Source organism: Anolis carolinensis, chromosome 2 (assembly GCF_035594765.1).
Source record: "Anolis carolinensis isolate JA03-04 chromosome 2, rAnoCar3.1.pri, whole genome shotgun sequence".
NCBI classification, from domain to species: domain Eukaryota; kingdom Metazoa; phylum Chordata; class Lepidosauria; order Squamata; family Dactyloidae; genus Anolis; species Anolis carolinensis.
In genome coordinates this window covers 60,883,332-60,906,514 of record NC_085842.1, presented here as the reverse complement: position 1 = coordinate 60,906,514, position 23,183 = coordinate 60,883,332, and the positions used below count along the sequence as shown (strand labels likewise).

Below are 23,183 nucleotides of genomic sequence, written 5' to 3'. Positions count from 1 at the left end.
CGCATAGTCCCAGGACTACCCAATAGTCAGTCCCTACAGGCCCAATGGCCCATGAGACCCGAGCCTTTCAGGGAGGCCCGGATCTAATGGCCCATCTAGTTAATTTGGAACAAAGCAGGGGTTTACTTGCTTTGTCCCAAATTAATTGGCTTTTACCTGAGGAATCTTTTGGATGCTTCAGGTAAAAGCTTGAGAGGCCCCTCAGTGATGTTGAAGTGTGGACGTACTTGTGGATGGTCTAAAAATGTCCCTCGATGCCTGTTTTGTCACCATTACTCCTCTGGTATGAAAATGTAATAGTAATTATATTTTTAATAAAAAAATGTTTAGAAAATATGCAGTTTTGATATACTGTAGAGTCTCGGTTAACCGAGCCCCAGTTAACCGAGCGTCCGTATCATCCAAGGCACCGCCAGGGGCGCCCCTCCCTCTCCCTCTCCTTCTCTTGAGTGAAGGGATCTCGAGAGAAGGAGAGGGAGAGAGAGGAGGAAGCACCCCGTAAGTGCCCCGCGATTGTAGGGACATCTCCCCGGATCTCCCTCATCCAGGCCCTTGCTGGAGGAAAATGTTTCCTCCAGCAAGGGCCTAGCCGAGGGAGATCCGGGGTATGTGGGGCATTTCCCTCTGAGAGACGAGGAGCGTGCCGTGGGTTTTCCTTGGCCAGGTCCTTGCTGAAGGAATCTTTTTCCTCCAGCAAGGGCCTGGCCGAGGGAGATCTGAGGAGATATCCCTCGGTGACCACTCGCCACTTGGGAAGCACCCGTTAGTGTTGCTAGGCAGCAGCACTTATGGGCTCTTCCCCGGGCCGAGTGCTCATCGTAGAGATGGAGCCCATTCCTCGGCGACCACTCACCTCTTTGGAAGAGCCCATGAGTGTTGCTAGGCAGCAGCACTCACGGGTGCTTCCCTAAACTGGATTGCCGGGAGGGATAATAGGGCCTCCTGGCAATCTGAGGAGTACAGTTATCTGAGATTGGGCCCGCCCCATTATCTTGGATAACTGAGACACTACTGTCCTTGTAATTCACTTTGGCTATGTTTTACCATTTTGCAGACACTTTCATCTAGGATTGTGAGATTTCAGACTTCTGCAATTGCAAAGTTTTATTTCTTTTTTAATAAAAAAATTAAAAAGCACAATGGGTGGAGATTACACTCTCCCATGTAATAGGACAGAAAGACAATGATTTATCTAGAAACATAGAGTCCAACATGTATGATATAAATTGTTTATTTTCAAACTGAAAAGTTACAAAATGTAACCAAAAAAATTCCCCCTGCTTCTCCCCCCCCTCCCCCGTGGAATGAGGGTCTATGTGTGTCAAATACAGTTTTGGAGCCCCCAGTGCTGCAGTGGATTAAACCCTTGTGCCAGCAGGACTGCTGACTTGAAGGTTGGGTTGCTGATCTGAAGGTTACTACTTCGAATCCAGAGCGAGCGCTAATGAGCTCACTTTGTCAGCTCCAGCTCCCCATGCAGGATGGTAAAAACATCAAAACATCCGGGCGTCCCCTGGACAACATCCTTGCAGATGGCCAATTCTCACACCAGAAGCGACTTGCAGTTTCTCAAGTCGCTCCTGACATGAAAAAAATAAGAAATAGTTTCCAAGCAAAACTACAACTTTTTTGCTCAGAAAAAGATGTATATTTTTGCACAAATAAAAAGTCGGCTCTGTCAGTCTTTGTATTTTCACTGCTGATTAATCTTAAAAGTTCCAGGATGCCTTTTTCTTTCATACTTGATATTAACTTTTTTGTCCAGGATGGGCAAAATACAGCATTCCAGATGCTGATCTGCAACTTTCATCAGCTCTAGCCAACAGAGCTAATAGTGAGGAATGCTGGCAGTTGTAGTTTAACAATCTCTGAGAACAACAATTTATCCACTCCTGATTTAGGCAAATAAGTTTATTTCAATAAAGAACTAAAAGGAAGACCAAGGAAATTTAAAGGGAAACCCATTTGATTGCTGGGCTGCTTCCCTACTATTGGGTTGGGTTATTTTAATCACTTCATTATGGTCTTTTGCTACATTCATCTCTGGAAAAAAAAATCAGTTCTAATCCTACCACTAGAGACTTTTGATTGGAAACACGTGTAAAGGTACTTAAGGCTAGTAAACTAGTTTAACTGACCTCATGCTTTCCTCAAAGCAATGTTTTGGAATTAAGCAAATGCTTTTTAAAAAGTAATTAACTTAATTTGAAACCATTAAAGACTCTGAAAATGAGAGCAGAACTAGAATATTCTGTAATGTTTTTTCATTTTGTTTCAACCATTATCCTCAGCAAATTAAGATTACTAGCTTTTATTCAACCAAGGTGATCTATCAAAGGTCAGCTTCTATTCTGCTTTCCTCAGTGATGAATATCAACAATTAGGATTTTAACACATTCTCTCAGAAAAAAATTATCAGAAGCAAAAGAACTGAAGGCTAAATTTATTTCCAATGCTAACTAAGCAGCTTCTCATCCTTTGTTCTTCGGAATGATCCAAGACAATAACTTCTCAAACTTCCTAATGTGGAAGACATTAGGGTCCCCCTGGGGGAGAAGAGCGGTATATTAAATAAATAAACAAACACACAAATAAATAAATAAATAAATAAGACTATTAGTTTCTGATGACTCAGGTCTAGTAGTTTCCGATGACCCAGACCCAGTTGCCCATCCACATTTGCAGGTTTAACCTTTGCGGGTTTGATATTTTGCAGATTGGCTTCATATGTCCTGTCTAAGAATCTCTAAGTTATGCAGGGTGAGTGTATTGGAAGCTGACCATAGAGGTTCAATGGAGAACCTAGAGATTTCTAGACAGGCGTTTTCTCATATTTTTAAAAAGTGTTTTTTATTTGCATTTCCCCCTTTCATAGCTACCCTGTTTCGCTGAAAATAAGACATCTTCTGAAAATAGTAGAGGTTTTGCTGAATTGCTAAATATAAGGCTTCCCCCGAAAGTAAGACCTAGCAAAGTTTTTGTTTGGTAGCATGCCTGCCAAACAGGACACCAGAGCATGCAGGATCGATAAATGTACGTACCATAGAGTGTTGTACATGGAAATAGTGGTAGTAACAAATTCTTGATAGGATTCACAGTTTATCTGGTCATGCTGGTTTGTGATGACAACTACTGAACAGTATATAATAAATCTTCAATTTTTTTTGGTTCGACAATGTGAATTCTTCTTCATGGAAAAATAAGACATCCTCTGAAAATAAGACCTAGCACGTTTTTGGGAGCAAAAATTAATATAAGACACTGTCTTATTTTCAGGGAAACATGGTATCATGAAGTGCTCAAGTCTGGCGGAAGTTCACCAAAGAGTCACTTTGTCTGCAAAATTTCCATTTTGCAAAATTTTGAGTTCATTCATGATTGTGAATTACAAAACAAGCTTTGCCATTCAGAAGTACACCTCAACCGTGCACAATACACAAAATAAGAAACAGAGTGTAATTGTAAAAATGCATTTATTATTAATATTTGAAGTATTTGTAGGGCCAGTACTTGTGAACTTGAAAAAGAAAAACTTGACTGTGAGGCCCCAATCTCACAAGATTCTGAATTCATGCAATAGTTCAATTTTTCCTGGGGGCGGGGGGACATTTTAAAAAGTGGGTGCATGGATGAAGGGAGCAATGCACGGGTTGGGAGGAGTTATATCCAAGCAGCTGCAGTAAGCTAAAACTGTAAAGCCTGACAAAGTAAAGCTGTGAATGGCTGATTTTTGGAGAAAGTAACATTACACTGGAAATGGAAAAAAGTCATATCCTTCAAAAGCTTATTTGTAGATATTTGTTTTTTCAGTTAATGCTCAGACCTCCTTGAGAAGGTTGGGAAAAGGAAGTTTCCCAATTCACTCACTCACTCCAGATAATCAATTCAGCGAATCTACAAAATTCAATTCAGTACCTCATTCATCTTGAAGTCCAAAACACATGCCCAGTTGGCCGACCCCTAAGACTATGTCTGATTTCTTGATTATTTAAAATGGCCACAACCTTCCCCTTTATTCATCTTAATTATACAAAAGCAACTCATGCTACAGTTCCATTCCTTCTTACTGAATACCAAAGAGAGATTTGGTATTCACCAAATAGAGATTTCTTTCCAACTCATGAGGCAGATGTGAATTTGTATTACTTAGAAGGAAACCTAGTACAAAAAGGCTGTCCCTTCCTCAAGGCCCACAAGTGACTGGCTTCTGATGACATGCAAATCTCTCTGTGACCAGCATTGCTTTGGCAACGCTACAAAGTGAGCGTGCAGCCCAAAGACAAATATTTTTGGTGAATCGGCAACAGTTGCCCAGTTCTGGAATGATTCCAGTATCCAACACTCATTCAATAATCCCAGAGAGAGGAAGTTATCCCCCAAAAATATTAATGCTGGCCAGGAAATAGCGATGGTGGTACTAACAACTATAGCCATCGTCAACTGGATAAAGAAGGCTAAAGGGAGTAAACAAGAGAGGAAGGAAGCATAAGCTGAAAACAAATGGAAATACACATTGGGCAGACAACAAGCTATGTCACAAATGAGCCAGCAAATGTGCTCCTTTTTTCTTTCAGAGTGTAACTTCCATTCTTTTATCAGCACGGTGATGCTGGCTGTGAACAAAAGGAATTGTTGATTGGGATCCAGAAATCTAACCATTGTGACCAGAGCGGAATCACAGTGGGCACATTAATCCTATTCTTGCTCAATTGCACTTGCTGCCAGTTAGCTTCTGGGCCCCCATTCAAGGTGCTGGTTGTTATCGACTAGTAAAATGCCTGTCATTATGATGTCTGTGTTTATGGAAGGAGAGCCCCATATTCATGGACATTCCTCTACTCTTCTACAGTCAAAAGCAGCTATTTAGTTTGGGGATCTGAGGCTAGCTGCACATGTAACCCTTTATTTGCAAAGCTGGATCCAGAGTCCTAGAGGAACAGGCAGCTACATGCCAACAGCTGAGGGAAGGTCCTCCTTCCATTCTGTCTGCCATTGCCCTGGTATTGGAAGGAGTGAAGAGCAACCAGCATCTGCTGGACTAACAACCTTATCAAAAAGGCCAGGTGAAGCATCCTGCTTTGTCTGGCTTCTGAGAAGGAAAGAGGGAGCAGCAGGGTGAATCTGTTGCTCTGCGTGCAGCTCCCTCTTGCAATGCTTTCTGGGAGAAGAAACTTTGAATCTCTGCTAAACCACTGGAACTTGTTTTGGAGATCTCCCCTCATTCCAATGTCTCTTACTCAAAATGATTGTGCTTAAGTTGGGGAGTGGGTGAAACATGGCTGTTTTGGCTTTCCTTGTTAAAAAAAATAGCAGGAGGAAACAGTGTAGCAAACTGTCACTGGTGAGATTAAAGGGATTTAGATTAAATTATTGAACAAATCACACACTCTCAGCCTCAGAGAATGGGAATGGCAAAGCTGCTCTAAACAAAAACCTGTGATAGAGTTGCCTTAGGGTCATCATAAGTCAGAAGTAACTTGAAGGCACACAACAAGACGTATGTAATGTCTCTATTTCTCTTTGTTCAGTCTTTGTTTTGTCTCATCCCGTTCCCACTTCCTCCAGTCCTGCACTTTATTGAACTGGATGTTAAAGCCTCTTTGGTTCAACTGAGTGCTAAAGCCAGTGATTCAATTGTTTTCTCACCTCCCCCCTCCCCAAAAAACACTTCTTAAATTATAATCACGTTTGGATTTTAAACAGAGCCACTGTTCTTCTGCAACCCTCTAGAGAGGTGGTCTATATAATATGCTCCGAATTGTACCCAACATCCTCCCTGGAGGCTATATTAGAGCCAAGTGTGGAGAGGGAAAAGGAGGGAGAAAGAAATACACACCCCGAAGTTTGTGCTCAGCCTTCCGTGAGGAGGCAGCCAACCGGTCTGGGCACAGCAAATCTGCCAGCTGGCTGCAGAGGAGCAATGGCATCAGACTTAGCCTGTCACCATATCTGATCTAAAGGGATTAGGAATGAAGGGAGAGAAGGATGAATTGCTGAAGTGAATTGGCAGCGGCCTAGGACAGGAGAGAGCAACATGATGGAGCTGGTTTCATACTGTTGTGTTTTGTTTTGAAGATCTCCCTTCTTGCCAGTTTCTCTTCTACCTGCTCTGCTTGGGGAATAGGGGAAACATGGATGTTTGGGCTTTTCTTGAAGAAAAAAAAAGGAAGAGGAGGAAGCACTGTAGCAAGCTGCCACTGGCATTCGTGGAGTGATTATAGGGATTTAGATTACATTCATGCCTCTGTCAGAAATGAAATCTCAGATTTCACTTTTATATATAACATGCAGTGAGGCAGAAGCATCCTTGCATAACTTTAACACTTGGCATCCCAGCCCATGTAGATGATAGGAAGGAGACTGTAGCTATGGTTTTTCTCATTGAGGATCCAGATGAAGATGAAACGTCAGGAGAAAATGCTGCTAGAACACGGCCATACAGCCCATGCATACACAGCACTCCATGCATAAATTATATCACAGTTGTAACTAAAGAGATATCAGCACTCTTTTTGTGATGTTGTAGTAAATGACTTGTTTTATGGTTATGTTGCTTTAGCTTCACTAAATAAGGGAGAAAGAGTGTCATCTAAGTGCTGAGTTGCTTACTGTTGGCATATACTATGGATAATGAGACAAATGGGAGTGGGAGTTTGATTTGTATGTAGGCCAGTGACTTTTTACATTCAGATATGTGAAAACTGTTTGAAAGAAATTGTTTTAGTAACTTTCAAAAAGGGAAAGCAAGTATTCCTTTAACAATGCAAAAACAACAATAACCAAGACTTTAACTAAACAAACCACTTGCCTACTTTTAAAAGTTAACTTTCCAAGCTCTGACCTGTCTCCCAACTTCACCAATATTCCACACACTTGAGATTTCAGTGTTAAACCAGAATGGACAATTGATCCATGTTTAAAATGATTTTCTTTTCTATTTTTTGACTGGAAACCCCAGAAATTTATAGAATAATTGAAAAATGCAACATTAGTATGCTTTACGAATTGAAGAAATTATTGAAGAAATTGAAGAAATTTAGGAAGAAATTATGTGTAACATAATTGAGTTCTGCATCCACAAATTCAACCAACCATGGCTCAAAATAGTGTTTTTTAAAAAAAAATCCAAAAAGCAAAAACTTGAATTGTTTGCCATTTTATATAGGGGTTGCCATTGTTATTATGCCATTGTATATAATGGGACTTGAATGCCTGCCTTTTGTATCCCAGGGATCCTGGAACCAAACATCAGTGGATAGTGAGGACTCACTGTATATATAAATTGGTTTAGCATAACATCATCCTGTTGGGTATATTAAAGGTACATTTTATTTAGAGTATAATTACAAAATGAATTTACTTTAATATTATATACATATATGTTATCAGGTATAAGGAGTACCCAAACTATAAAGAATTTATTTGGTTTTGTTGGTTTCAGGATACTGATTAAACCACCAACATTAATAAAATAGAAAACTAATTTGTCTTCATAGTGTCAAACAGATATATTTATACCTTAAAATAACTTAGAAAGGGAAGCTAAAAGCAGGAATTGTAATGATCTGATAATCTAACATCAAAGCCTTTATGAAATGCGAGTGTGGAGAAGAGCAAACCACAGTCCACTTGCTACAATTTAGTACAATGCCAAGTTTTTAATTTGTGGTTTTTCATACATTATAGCTGCTTTCTCAATTTGCTTCTGACATGATAAATAAAATCAAAACCTTCTTTTTACATAGCTTTTAAGAAATGATTTGGGAGCAGACAAATAATGAATGCCTTATATTAAACATTGCATTCATAATTTTAAAATAAAAATACTCCATAACTCAATTTTTCAAGTCTGTGAGAAAAACAGAAAAACGTTTTCTTCTGATTTTCCCATTTTTTCTCCTGGACCTTCCATGTCAGTTTCATTCCCACAATTAGGACTCAATTGAGTTGTTTCACAAAATGCTTCTTCTCTGTGTCTCTTGGGACTCCTCTGGCCAGTGGGGTGCAAAACGTTTGGAGAGGGGGCTGGAGACGTGGTTGCATTGCCCCTTTCATGCACTGAATGTATGGCACTTTGAGGGAACATTTCAACAGACTGTTCACTCAAATGGCCCTTTGGGGTGCAATACTTCACTTGCTTCCATTGCTCTTTCAAGTCTGCCTTTGTATTTATTTTGGAACTCTCCATTTCTTTTACAGTTGTAGTTGTGTGATTGTATTGCACTTATTTATTCAGTTATTTATTGCTTCATCAGGTCCATGGGAGGTGTGTGTGCAGACACAACACTGCAGGACACCATTGTGAGAGATGTGCTCCATTATACAATGACCAGCCATGGGAGCCAGGCGATGGAAAAACAGGGGCACCCAATGAATGCAGAAGTATGTGGGCATGAGGAAAAGAGAGTTGGGGTATAGAGCATTGTAAAATAATAAATCATTCTGCCCAGTAGCCAAGTCTTATGAGAGACAATTCACTGAGTACAGATTTATGGTGCTTCAGCAGCAGATGGGAAATGGATTGCTAAGTAACTGCATGACGACCCATTTAGTCTCTCGCTTTCTGTGTCCCTTGCTCTCTGCATGTGCACATATATGGGTCCTATCACACTACATAGTTATAGAACTGGGATTCCACTTCAAGTATTCAATTATTCCTTTACAAGGTACACCCTTTTCATGGCACCTCTGTCATCCATCCCACTGAAAATAATAGGGTTAATTATTACACGTTTGTGGTTTCAAATATTCACACAAAGTTTGGGGAGGTCCCTTCCACACAGACATATAACCCAGAACATCTAGGCAGAATAACCCCCAATATCTGCTTTAAACTGAGTTATCTGAGTCCACACTGCGATATATCCCAATTCAAAGCAGATATTGTGGGATTTTATTCAGCTGTGTGGAAGGGGTCAGCAAAGAAGATTTGTTAACTATAGTTCTGCAAAAGTGTAGTTCTAGCTCCATTCTGCACCTCTGTGCTACATATAAACCTTAAATCCCCAAATCTCATGATAGTTTCAAGGATCTTCTCACCAACCAACAAAAGGGTCAATAAATAAATATAACTTGCAGGAAGATATGTTTGCAGGGGGGTTCCTGTAGTTTAGTCTAAAAAAGTAACTTTCCAAAATCTGAATTATATGTTTGAATGATACGGTTATTCATAAGAATGTTTAAAATTTCTTCCTGTCAAAACCCAGAGTGCCGCTGTCACAACCATGCTGATAGCTGCCATTTTGACCGAAGTGTCTGGCTGGCATCAAGAAAGAAGAGTGGAGGCATCTGTGACAACTGCAAGCACAACACAGAAGGCAACCGGTGTCAGAGATGCAAGCCAGGTTTTTACAGAGACAGGGGGAAGCCCATTTCTTCCCCACAGATTTGCAAACGTAAGTCTCTCTCTCCTCCCTGAACACAATATAGAGCAGTGGTTCTCAACCTGTGGGCCCCCAGGTGTTTTGGCCTACAACTCCCAGAAATCCCAACCAGATAACCAGCTGTTAGGATTTCTGGGAGTTGAAGGCCAAAACATCTGGGGACCTACAGGTTGAGAACCACTAATATAGAGAATGCACAGTGAAAGCTGTTTTGTGTTGTTGTTGTGTGCTGTCAAGTCATTTCTGACTTACAGCAACCTTATCACAAGGCTTTCTTAAGAAGATTTGTTCAAGCAAAGTTTGCTTTTGTCTTCCACTGAAAGCTGAGAGATAAACCCATTGGGTGACCTTAGGCAAGTCATATTCTGGTTTAGATACAGCAGAAATAGAATGTATTCATTCTTCACTTAAGAGGTAGCTATTTGTTCCATGCATTTATTTATTTTAAATACTGTGTCCAATTCTGGGCACCGCAATTGAAGAGAGATGTTGACAAGCTGGAATGTGTCCAGAGGAGGACACCTAAAATGATCAAAGGTCTGGAGAACAATCCCTATGAGGAGCGGCTGAAAGAGCTAGGCATGTTTAGCCTACAGAAGAGAAGGCTGAGAGGAGACATGATAGCCATGTATAAATAGGTGAGGGGAAGTCATAGGGAGGAGGGAGCAAGCTTGTTTTCTGCTGCACTGGAGAGTAGGATGCGGAACAATGGCTTTAAACTACAGGAAAGGAGATTCCACCTGAACATCAAGAAGAACTTCCTCACTGTGAGAGCTGTTTGGCAATGGAACTCTCTGCCCCCGAGTGTGGTGGAGGCTCCTTCTTTGGAGGCTTTTAAACAGAGGCTGGATGGCCATCTGTCGGGGGTGCTTTGAATGCAATTTCTTGCTTCTTGGCAGGGGGTTGGACTGGATGCCCTATGAGGTCTCTTCCAACTCTGTTATTCTATAGTTCTAATAGTTTCCATTGCTTTTCCAGGTTGAAATCCTTGAAGGTATATATCCTATAGTTTTCTAAGGTATTGCACACCCTGGTGATCACAGTGCCTGTCAGTGTTGTTGTGTGCCTTCTCACCCTTTCCAACCTTTGGCAGCCCTATCACCTGGCCAGTCTTCTCTTCTAAAGCAAAAGTAGAAGAATTCATGGAAGGCAGTGATGATTTTTTAAATTCACTTCTCAGGGAAACAGATATCTATATCCAATTATCAGTTTTTGCTCTTGGGGGGGGGGGAAATCTTATGCATTTTAAAGGGCTCTGGGCACACTAAATAGTTACATTTGGAAGTGATTTTGATGTACTTTCATACATTTCATACATGGTGCAGGGATTCAGGAGTTTCGAGATCTCTGGGGATTCCTTAGAGGTCCCCAATAGAGTCAGATGCTGTACTTTTCACATGCAATATGCTAATGTAATGTTTGAAAAAGGTTTACTTATGAATCTGTGCTGAATTCTGGTATAGAACAAGGACTGATGGTTGAGCTGGTATTTGATTTGCTATTAATTAAACTGATCGTACAGGGCATAGCTTGGCTTTCATTTTCTACTGCATTTGCATCTATTTTCACTGTAACATTTTTTTCAATGAAGTAACCACCTGTTTTCTGATGTTCCACTTTGATAGACAAGAACATAGTTTCCTTTACACTCAAGTTACATGTGCTTTCACATTGCAGTTGTGGGGCGGCTTGTACTGCTACACAACACACCCTCTGTTTTGGCTCTTTTGTCTTTGCCTCTGCTAAATGCCAATGCCAGCTCAGCCTCCATGCCCTTTCCTCATTCATCTACTTTTAACCTTTTTATGAGAGCACAGTGAGGGAGGAGCTGCCCAGCCAACGTAATGGTCTGCCCAACCATCTTGCTTGACACCCAGGTACTTTTCTTACTCTGGGAAGGCATTCTAAGAGCAAGGCTTTTTAAAGTCATTGTTTCACAAGATTGAATTTCACATCTTCCGGCAGTTGAAAAAAATGTATGTCTAACTTAAACTAAGTCTGACATAGGGCAGAAGGATGTGTTACTCGATATTCTTTTACAAAGCAGCAATATGGAAATAAAACCATTATTTACTAAGTATTCAACCTGTGAACCATTGAACATTAGACTTGGATGAAACTGAAGCTAAGTTTTCTCATTTTTTTTTTAAAAAAGCACTTACAGTTACTTTCTGCCTAAGGAGAGCTTAGACATAGGTACTTTGAAATGTTCTCTTCCAAAGTGACTTTTATCACAGCGGTTCCTGGATTTGCCACAATGCATGGCGATTTCGGCGGCCTGTGTGATGAGGTCAAGTCTATCTAACTATCTTTAGTGAATTTGTTTTGCTGAAAAACAGTATGCTAAATATGTGGTGTTGGTGTTCTTTTGATGCTGTGAAAAAGCAAAGAGGAAAATAACAAATTTGTCATAGCAGATAGCACAGATTTTTGTGAGATGAGCAATACAGTTCTCATCTCTCTTATGAGAAATCAAAGAAGGACAGAAGAGGAAAAAATACTTCAAGAAGGGGGAGGACATTCAAACCTTTCCTATTTCCCCAGTGGATACCGGGTTAAGGAATGAAAACATATGAAAAATCTGAATGAAATACTTGATTAATCCTTGCTTTAAGCATGTTCTTCCAACCAGAGCAAAGAGGCTAGGCTCAACTGTAAAAGGCCCTGCGGCTCCTAAGAAGAAAAATGCACCGGATTCTGCTCTGAAGGAATCTCAGCATTAGTCATAACTACAGAGCACATTCTCTCTTAATCACCAGCAAGAAGGAAAAAATGTGTTGTATAACCATTTGGAAGCTCCGATGCAAGCCAAATCCTCCTTTGCTGACTTCCTATTGGTAGGAACGCTCAGACATTCCTTTTAAAATGAAGAAGAGCAAAAAAATCCCAGTCAGAATCATAAATATGAGCCTAACTGTCACTTCAAATCATCTTGTTAAATTGCTCATCTCTGACCTTCCCTGTACTCTTCTGGTATTAAACTGCAGCTGAAAGACTGGCAGCCCATGCGCGCAGCTTTGTTTTAGCATTTGCCTGGAACTGAGTTGACCCTGGAGATCCACAACCGGATCGCCTGACTTTAAAACTAACCAATAGAAATAATGAATCATCAGACTTTTATGTTGCCTTCCATCAGAAGAAAAAAAATGGAAATGGAACATCTAGTAATGACAGGAAGAGGAATTCAAGAACATGAGGAACAATTCACATAACTGTGTTTTACACTGTGATTACATAAAGCATTACATGATTTTTACCATGTGATAATTAGCTTACAGTGCAATCCTATACCTCAAGATGTGATACTTTTATTTGCAAAGTACAGCACTTTCCAACATTTTTTTTCAATCACTCCCTTCTCTTTGGGCTTGTCTATACAAAACTAAAAAACGGATTTACCATTTAAGCATTACATTCCTCAAACAAATTTTTTTTACTTATTTGCTTGCAATGATTGCTTGCAACTATGGGGTAAAGGGCATTCCTTTGGGCTTGAATCTGTTTTTTGGGCTTTAATACATTTTTTTTAAAAAAAGATTAAGCCTAAAGGATTGCCTTTTACCTCATAGTTTTATGGAAAATCTGGATTTTTGGTATGTAGCCGGCCCTCCAGGCAGCATCACTTCACTGTTGAATTGGATGGAGAAGTTATTTGGTGGGCAGAACTGGTTGGTTGGATGAATGTGAGAATTCCCATCAGGAAGTGGTGGGCTGAATTTTAAATTATTTCTCAGCTGAATTTTAAAGTATTTTTAAGAATGTGCTTATGTACAGATACTTGCATAGTAGTATGTTAGTATTAGGGTACTCCTGCTTGATGGAAGATATGTATATTTCCATGCAAGATGGGGGGAGGGGAGGGAAATGGAGTGTCCACAAACATCATAATAATAATAATAATAATAATAATAATAATAATAATAATAATAATCTTTATTTATATCCCGCCACCATCTCCCCAACGGGGACTCGGGGCGGCTTACATGGGGCCATGCCCAGGACAATACAATATAGCAAAATATAAAAACAACATATCATAATACAATTACAACAATACAAAAATTAATCATGTACAGTACAACACAAAATCAAAAAGCAATATAACAGGGTGGGCCGCATGAACACTCAGTTAAAACTTGGGGTGAGAAAAAGATAAGAATAAAACCATGGGGAGCAGAGACATAAGATAGCAAACAGTCTGGAGGATATAGACATGTGACTAAAAATAATGCAAATGATTGGAAATTATGGACTACCCCCTTCTAGTGATGTTACTTTGACAGGAAGAAATGTGTGGCCTGTTCTGGTAGTCTCACCAATGTAGGGTTAACAGGGTTGCTGCAGGATCAATGCCGAATTGGGAAAATGCAATGCCAAACTGAATCTTTTTTGTCACTGTAGTCAGACCCTTTCCTTTTATCTTTCTCCCATCTCTTTTTATTCTCTCAGACACATTTATCTTCAAACACTCTTTTATCTCAATTTTCTCTAACACCCCTTTCCCTCTTTTTTTCCTCCCCACCCAACATTATGCCTTGGAAAGAACAGATTGCTTTCAGATGTCCTTTGAAATAAGAACAAGTGTGGGAAACTGTGGAGAGTAACTTCTGCCAGCTTCCCCCCCCCCCCCTTGCCCCTGAAAATGAACCAGTGGTTCACCAAAAACAAACAACTTTCGGACATTTTCAGGTATTTTGAAGGTGGGGAGGGTTGTTTAGGTAGCATCCACCATTCCGAGAATCTGATCAAAATTCTGAGCTGGTTTCTTTCTCAATGACAGAAGTAGAATTGGCACACTGAATGGTGAGCTATGCTTCTTGTGTACATTTTGAATTGTTTGGCAGTTCAGTACAGTTGTGTCCCAGATACAGAATTCTAGAAAGGGAAGAGCTGCATCAGTAGAATGTAAATATTCCAGAGCAATGGACCCCCCCCCCCCCTCACACACACACACAAATACACATACAGGAAGTGTACAGAAAATAATTAATAATCCAGGTCAAAACACATTTGGTGCCTCAAATGTTAGACATGTTTCTGGGCATTTTTGACTGGTGTTATGCCAAAAATGACACCAGTTTGTGAAATACAAAACACACATCAAATACCCCTCATCATCTGCTGACCCGTAGAAAATCATGACAACCATATCTAAAAGAACCGGAGCTGAAGCATTCTATGCAATGCAATTTTCTGATTCAACATCCCAAATAACCCCAAGAATAGGCCTAAAAACCAAAACATCAATAAATTGTTTTTGTTGGGATACATAATCAAGGATTCTGATTCTTTTTAGTAATGATATTTCATCCTAATTACAGTACAATCCTATTGAAAATGAAGACTTGTGCCAGTATTGCATAATTGTTTTATCTCTCATTGGAGAATATAGTGTTTACCATTCTGACATACAGAGCTTGTATGAAAACCTTACAGAGATTCCACCCATCCACTCTGACTATGGCTTTCTTATGTCAAACTTTTTTTATTTTCCTAGCCTGCTCTTGTCATCCCATGGGTACAGTGAGTGCCACCTTCAATCAGAGCTGGAAATGCCATCCCAAAACAGGATTCTGTTACTGCAAGGCTGGTGTTGCAGGCCCAAAGTGTGACAGGTGCCTCTTGGGATACTGGGGCTTTGGAGAACATGGCTGTCGACCTTGCGATTGTGCCAGAGACTGTGACAAGCAGACTGGAGAATGTCTCAATAGGTGAGCAAACTGTGGGTGGTGAATTGAGAATCTTAGATCTTGTTGATGACTCCATTAAGTTGATTTTGACTTATGGTGATTCTAAGAATGACAGAACTCCCAAGTTACTCTCTCCTCAACTCTTGCAAACTCAACACAACCACAGCTTCCTTGATTGAATTTATTCATTAGTAATGTGGTCTTTCTCTTTTCCTACTGCCTTCTACCTTACTAAGCATTTTAGTCTTTCTAGTGATCCATGTCTTCCCATGATATGTCTAAAGTATAGCAGCCTCCGTTTAGTTCCCAGTATGACTGCTGTATTACAGGATGAGCTGGTTGGGTTTTAAAATTCAATCACAACTATTAGCTGATTCTTACACGAGTTCAATGTAATTCATCAAAATGTTGGTGCTGGCCTTGGCTTTTTATCATTGACTAGTAGGGGAATGAAACTAAGTTCAGGCTAGTTCTCAAACCTGTGAACTTAATGGAATGTGTATTCCATGAAATTAATATTATTTTTCTCCAATTATGGAGAATATGTACCTCATCAATAACACTTTCAAATTTAGCCCATGTTTACTTGCTAATAACCAATGATAAAAAAAACCCCACAATAAATGCAAGGTGTGGAGGTAAAGAAAAATATGTGATATAATGAATGTATCTCTCTAAATTTGAAGAAGCACCTCTTCTACTGACATTCAAAATATGTCACCTAGTTTGATCCTTCAACTACCTCATGACTCAATAATTATTTATTTATATTTATTTACAGCATTTATATTCCACCCTTCTCACCCTGAAGGGGACTCAGGGCAGATCACATTGCACACATAAAGGCAAACATTCAATGCCATAACATAGAACAGAGACAGAGACAGAGACAAGACGCAGGCACGGGCTGGCCTCGAACTCATGACCTCTTGGTCAGAGTGATTTGTTGCAGCTGGCTTGCTATCCAGCCTGCGCCACAGGCTGGATAGCAAGCACATCATACCCAGCAAGAAGATCTCTGTTTTAGCTCTTTTTGTTCTCCTCCTTCCAGTTATGACAACCAGGCTTTTTTCAATATTCCAATCGGTGGGAGAATCCCTGATCTCATTCAATCTCCAGCTAATGAAAGTGACGATGAGTGGCAGTGGAATGACAATGAACAGGGATTTTCTGCATTAAGACATCCAGGTATGAATTTATGTACTTTTTTCCCAAGAAGTCAAGAAATACCTTTTGAAATGTATAGATTTGCAAAGGATACACCAAAATAACCACAGCTTTGCTAGCTAAAGAAAACAGTATTTAGAATTTTCAAAATAGATTTTAAGTACTGACTATACATTTACCATGAAATAAGGGCTCAAGTACTGTAGTAGTTGACATGTTGTCTTTATTAATATGCATTATTATGCATTAAAATTAACATTCGTACAGGTTTTCGAGTAATACAGGCAATCCCCAGGTTGCAAACAAGATGGGTTCTGTAGGTTTGTATTAAATTGAATTTGTATTCAAGTTGGAACAGGTACATTTTAAGTGTACCTCCAGCCATACACACACACACACACACACACACATATATATACATACACACACACACACACACACACACACGTGCGCTCTGGATAGCATAGGGAAGGGTTAACACCCCTGTGATTGTTTTGTTTTCTGTGCCCCTGTTCAGAAAATTTCACCTCATTTTCTGTTTCCATGATAACTGGATTTTGAAAAGTGTGACTTGTTATAGAAACAAGGATTGGTGAGGAAGCTTCAGCTGAGATACCTTTTTCCCATGACAACTCTTTCAGGAATTTCCTGACGGATAGATTTCTCTCACTTCCTGTTGTCTCACCACCACCACCCCTCCCCCCGTTCTTAACTATCAGTCGTTTGTACGTTGGATGTTTGTAACTCGGGATTGCCTGTATGTCATTTTTTTTACAAATCCTTAAAAAGATGCCTCTTTCTAAAACCTGTTAAAAAGTTACAGTAGAGTCTCATTTATCCAACATAAACGGGCTGGCAGAATGTTGGATAAGTGAAAATGTTGGATAATAAGGAGGGATTAAGGAAAAGCCTATTAAACATCAAATTACATTATGATTTTACAAACTAAGCACCAAAACATCATGTTTTACAACAAGTCTGCAACTTGTTTGGGAGTGTGGCTGCACTTACGTTGTTGTTGGACATGTTGGCCTGTTGCGCGTTGCTGCCTAGAGAAACAGCTGTGGATCCGGGTGGCAGGCAGACTGCATTGGATAATACAGAACATTGGATAAATAAAGGTTGGATAAGCGAGACTCTACTGTATTTTAAAAGTATTGAGTCAATGTTCTATGTTACCATAGAACAAACAATACTGTGCTAGTGTTAAACAGTAAATGTGCCAAGAGGATACTGTTTTCTCCTTGTTACTCACAAAAGTAGCATGTTTTGACACATTACTTCTGAGTTCTGCATACAAGTGGTAGGCGAACTATCCATAGCCAGAAATAGGTATAGTCAGAAATGAGTACTCCGGTTCATTGAGCTCACTGGGCCCCCAATGATAAAGTGGGTTCAGCAGAAATGCTCAAATGATTTACTGGTTTGTTTAGAGAGAGCACAATCCCACTTAGACACCCAGATCTTAGAATTGCCCACCCATACAATTTCCACCTTTTCTGAATTTATTTTCAGTTTATTACCCCCCCCCCCCCCCCGCAATTCCATAGCTGCATCCATTAACCAAATATCCAGGTATTTGAAAAAGATATGATAAATATTCATGTAAATAACTATTTTTTCTGCCTCCCTCTCTCCCTTTTGAATGTGACTCACATCCTTAAACATTTTGGTCTGTGGTTCCCTGCCTAGAAAAGTGTGTGTGCAAAGAAAGGATACTAGGAAGTGCCAGCAATTTCTGCCAAATGAAATATGCTTATGGTAAGTGAATGAAAGTCCTTCTTTCATTAATTTGTTAATGAATTAATTTACCTAATTAAAATATTTATCTCAAAAGAACTCAGGATTGCAAAACAAACATTTAAAAATAATGTAAAACTATTTCAGATAGTCTGGAACCCATTGAAAACAGTTTAAAAGGGGGTACACTGTCTCGGAGCTCTATCGTCTAGTCTTGGAGAAAGGCCAAATAGGCACTGAAATTGAGCTAATGTCCATGCCAAACAGGCCTTCAAGGGAAAGGTACCTCACAACCAAGATGCCACAGCGGACAAGGCCCTCTTGCTTTTCTGTGTAATATACAGCTCCTACTAGTGATACACAGAACGGTTCAACCGTAGTAGTTCTCAAGTAGATGTATACAGAGATAAACCCCCTTTCTTTCACAGTCCCAGGCCATTTATGGTCTTATACATAAGCATACACCAAAAGTGTGTTGGCAGCTTATCCAGTTCCATTACAGTTGCTGTTCTGTTTCTAATGAAATGCTCTTCTCAGCAATACACCTGCTAGAATATTGCATTGGCTGCAAACTTTTTTGTTGTGTAGAGCTGGTTGCAGTAGTCTGAATGGAGTATATCCTATCCAGACATTTTCCACTCCACTCCAGGAATAATTTTCAGCAGGTGGTTTCAAAGCATTGTCGTTTCATTGGTTAAGCCTTAGCAAGTAATAGACATAGAGCAAAAATACCCACAGACTTTCCAGACCATACAATCAGCCCATTGGCATCAAAGAGTACTTTTGTCTTTGCAAGAACAACAAGTGGAAGGGTGGATTTGCATCAAGATTGCTACGAAAGCAGTCTTCTTCCTGCACGTTGCAGTCTTGGCTCATCCTGCTCCCTTTCCTCAGTTGTCCTTTCTAAAAAGACAGTATCATTCACTTGGGCCTTGAGATGCTCAAAAATCCAATTTCCATGCCAGATTTGCAAAAACAGGTGAATTATATCTCTATGGTAAATCCTTCAAATTTGTCCATTTTGAATATGAAAATCATACATTGTACAAAGGGTAACATTCATCATATTTGTCTCCATGAATTTTGCCAGTGATAAAAGCAAAGATCCTTTCAGCTCATGACAAAGGAACTCATGCTGAAGTCATTGTGAAGGTCAAGAAGGTTCTGAAATCTGGCAAAGTGAAAATCACAAGAAGTAACCGGAGCATCTATCCAGAGTCATGGACCAACAGAGGGTGCACGTGCCCTATTCTAAACCCTGGTAAGTCATTTCTATTGTGACACCATTTCTGGGAAGGAATGGTATTATAAGATTCTTAAATTAAGAGTTTGATAAACCTTATCATTTCACCAAACCAACCCAGTGGTCTACATATAAACATATCTATAGGCGTAAAGCAGCCTTATTTGTACTTGTCAAAGAGTCTGCATAAAGATTCCCTATAAAATGTATATCCATTTTCCTCCCCACCAGTGCCGAGTGCTGCATCTGAATGGAACATGATTAATAATGTGGACAGTCATTCCTTGCAAGTTGTGGATCTTAGATCTTAGACAGTTTCTTTAACACCCATGAACATTGTGTTTTTCTAAAATTTGATATGGGCAGGGGAGTTCTCACAGCATCTTGGTAGAGCACATGTTTTGTGTTTATAGCAAATGCCAGGCTCAATTCCTGGCACCTTCCATTTATTGCCTTTAGACCCCGCCTTTCGCCTCAAAATGGAACTCAAGGTATAAAATACTTAACATTAAATATAAAATGAACATAAAAAACTAAGCAAGCAGATACAGTTAAAGGAATCATGTAACATTTGGGAGCCAGTATGTTGTAGTGATTTGAATGTTGGGGCAAGATTCTAGGAGATAAGGGTTTGACATTCCACTAAACCAGTTGTTCTCAACCTGTGGGTCCCTAAGTGTTTTGGCCTACAGTTCCCAGAAATCCCAGCCAGTTTACCAGCTGTTAGGATTTCTGGGAGTTGAAGGCCAAAACATCTGGGGACCCGCAGGTTGAGAACCACTGGACTAAACCATTGGGGGATTTTGGGCAAGTCAGACTTTCTCAGTTTGGAAGGAAGCATCAGCAAATCTCCTCTGAATATATCATGCCAAGAAAACTCTAGGTTAGGATCACTGTAAGTTGGAATTAACTTTAAAGAACATAAAAATATGTTGTGAGAAAGACCTTGGCTGGATGGTGACTGCCAGTCAGAATGGACAGTATTGGGCCAGATAGATTATAGTTTTATTCAGTGTAAGACACTTATGTTCTTAACTGGTTCAGCAATATTGCAAATTCACAATAATTTAGTACTGCTTCTTTACAGGTTTCAGTTTCTCCACATTTCATTTAGCAGAGGGTAGGTTAGGGCAGCTCATGAACCGTTTACTAGTTTCAGCTACATTTTCCTATCATCACCAAGTTGGAACTTTCCCATGTTATACCAGTCTGAAATACGTGACCATATTAAGATGTTGTATTTACTTGGATTCTCTGGGACTTTTTTATATTGGGAAAATAACTTTTGTGGTAAGAAATCTACAACTTTTTTCTGTTCAAAAAATAATTTCCAACCTTGGGACTGCAACTTAGTGGCAGAGTCTGTTACTTGTTTCCTTCCAGCTCACTTCCTTCCTTCCAATTGAGTCTAAAATTAAATATACAATACTTCTTAGGACAAGCCATTTTTAAGCTGAAGCCTGGGAACATGCATTGGACTAAGTATTTCATTTGAAGTCAAAGTACCAGAAAATGAAGTTGTTTACAGCTTCAGGATTCCATTAAGGTTAGGATGAGCAAGCAGCAAAGATCACTGCTGCCTTGACCCCAAAACCTTCAATCACTTACCAACAAATAAATTATATATATATTTTTTAAAAAAATCTTGAGATTAAACACACATCCACATTGACTGAAAGGAAGTGTTTTGTCTAATATATGTTTATTACCCAATCAGTCATGATGATTAACATGAGAAGCTGCTCCCCGTGAATGCCTTTAATTCAATTTCATTGTGTTCTTTGAGAGCCCTGTTTAGAGTTTCTATTTGCCAAGCCCCATAAACCAAGGCAGAGGAAGACAATAGTCTTTTAAAGAGAATTGAAGTCAAACTGAAGGAGAAATCGCTCAGTGGGGTGTGTGTGTATATATGTTACTTATCCCTCAGTTCACCTATAGTAAGTAGGTTGGCAGATCATTGATTTCTCTTGAAAATTGCAAAGCAATTAGATCTGTGGAGTCAGTGGGACACAAGAAATGAAGTGAAGCGTCTCTTAACCCAGTCTCCCAACTCTCTTAAATTGTTCATTAACAACCTAATGGTAGAGTTGCCAACTTTTGACCCCCCTCCGTTAAACAGCCTGTTTAACGGCAATTAGCCACCAATCATGTCCATGCCATGAAAAGCAGTGCCCCCAAACCCTTTTGCTCATGAGTTATGCGCAGATAGATGTGCTAAACTTTGTCGTAAGATTTAGGTAAAGGTAAAGGTTTCCCCTGACGTTAAGTCCAGTCATGTCTGACTCTGGGGTTGGTGCTCATCTCCATTTCTAAGCCGAAGAGCCGGCGTTGTCCGTAGACACCTCCAAGGTCATGTGGCCGGCATGACTGCATGGTGCGCCGTTACCTTCCCACCGGAGCGGTACCTATTGATCTACTCACATTGGCATGTTTTCAAACTGTTAGGCTGGCAGGAGCTGGAGCTAACAGCGGCTGCTCCCGGGGTTTAAACCTGGGACCTTTCTGTCTCCAGCTCAGTGCTTTAATGCACTTCACCACCAGGGCTCTAAGATTTAAGAACCCTCAAATTTTTAGAGATGAGTATTTATTACCGTGAAATACCAACTTGCCAAGCATTTTCTTCTTTCCTCCACTACAAATAGATGTGTCACATTTGAGGAGTAGAAAGCTTTAGGGAAAAATGTTGGGCGGTATCCTGTATGGTTCAATGTAGTGTAATAAATACAGATGCAGCACTACAGCTGACCATTCATGAACCACATGAGTGAGGCTGTTTTTTATATGGCTGTACCGTAGACACAATGTCTCACCACTCTAGAGCAGTAGTTCCCAACCTTTTTTTGACCAGGGACCACTTTGACCTAGGACCATTTTGACCAGGGACCACGTGAACAGGGACCACTTTCCAATATTAGTGCCAAAAGGGTTATGAATGAATTTTTTCATCAACTTTAGATTGTTTGGTTATTTGTGGTGCTGATTCAGAAAATTGTATTGGATAGACCACTTCAGCTCTAGTTTCTGATACAGAACATATGCCATCCAGTAGTCGCCATCTGCTTGCCCACAGAAAACCATATTTAATAATCTAGAGCTGACTTTCCCTGCATGTCTCGCGGACCTTATTTTAGGTCTTGCAGCCTATCGTTGGGAACCATTGTTCTAGAGCCTGGCGAGAGAGGTAGGGAATTGAAGGGACATCCGCCGGTGTCCCTATTGCCAAACGCAAAATTCTTATAATCTCTGTTAAGATCTGTCAGGGATTTCTGGAGGTGTCAGCAGATGATAATATATCTCATGTCTGACTACAAAAACATAGCCAGGTGCTCTCTGAATCCCTCTTCTCCAGTCATGGAATGGTTGTGGGGAGGCCAGGATCAACTCTACAGTAAGTCTAGGAGGCTTTGATCAATGTGCAGGGAGGAAGGGAACACTACCATCTGCATAAAACCAAAAGAGACATATGCAGTTGTAAAACAGATATTTCTGACACTAAGAGAAATGTCAATATTACACTGTGTAATGGGACAATCTATATCATAGTGATCATAGTACATTTAGTTCCATTGTGACAAAATTCATATCTATACAACATATAGACTTGTCATACTTTCATCCATGATATGTTTTAGTTACACACACTTTCTTCTTTGGATATATATATAGATATATATAGTATTGCTTACCAACCCCTTTTATTAGAAAGAGATGGGAAGAAAGCATCTCTGAGTGGGTAAACAAAATTAGGAAATAGTCCATATTCTCACTCGCTAATCTGGTTTGGCACGACCACATTCCTCCAGTATTTTCTGCTGTGCACAGCAGACTGGCTCCTTGCCCAATAGTCTCTGTGGCATTATGCTGCTAATGTTCTGCCCTGACTGGTGACAGGAAGTCCTTAGAGTTGAATTATAAACCATAATTTATGGTGTAGTGCCATGGAAGATATAGTATGATTTC

At 39.9% G+C, this 23,183-nt stretch overlaps 1 protein-coding gene across 1 annotated transcript in view; it reads left to right on the top strand.

Annotated features, from left to right (window-relative positions):
- Positions 1 to 23,183, top strand: part of LOC100561357 (netrin-4) — a 74,014-nt gene that overhangs the window by 42,776 nt on the left and 8,055 nt on the right. The window contains exons 4-9 of the mRNA XM_008105306.3: positions 8,256 to 8,382; positions 9,207 to 9,395; positions 14,881 to 15,094; positions 16,125 to 16,261; positions 17,933 to 18,001; positions 19,071 to 19,241. Of these exons, the coding sequence (XP_008103513.1) occupies positions 8,256 to 8,382; positions 9,207 to 9,395; positions 14,881 to 15,094; positions 16,125 to 16,261; positions 17,933 to 18,001; positions 19,071 to 19,241 (907 nt within the window). The remainder of the gene's footprint in view (positions 1 to 8,255; positions 8,383 to 9,206; positions 9,396 to 14,880; positions 15,095 to 16,124; positions 16,262 to 17,932; positions 18,002 to 19,070; positions 19,242 to 23,183) is intronic.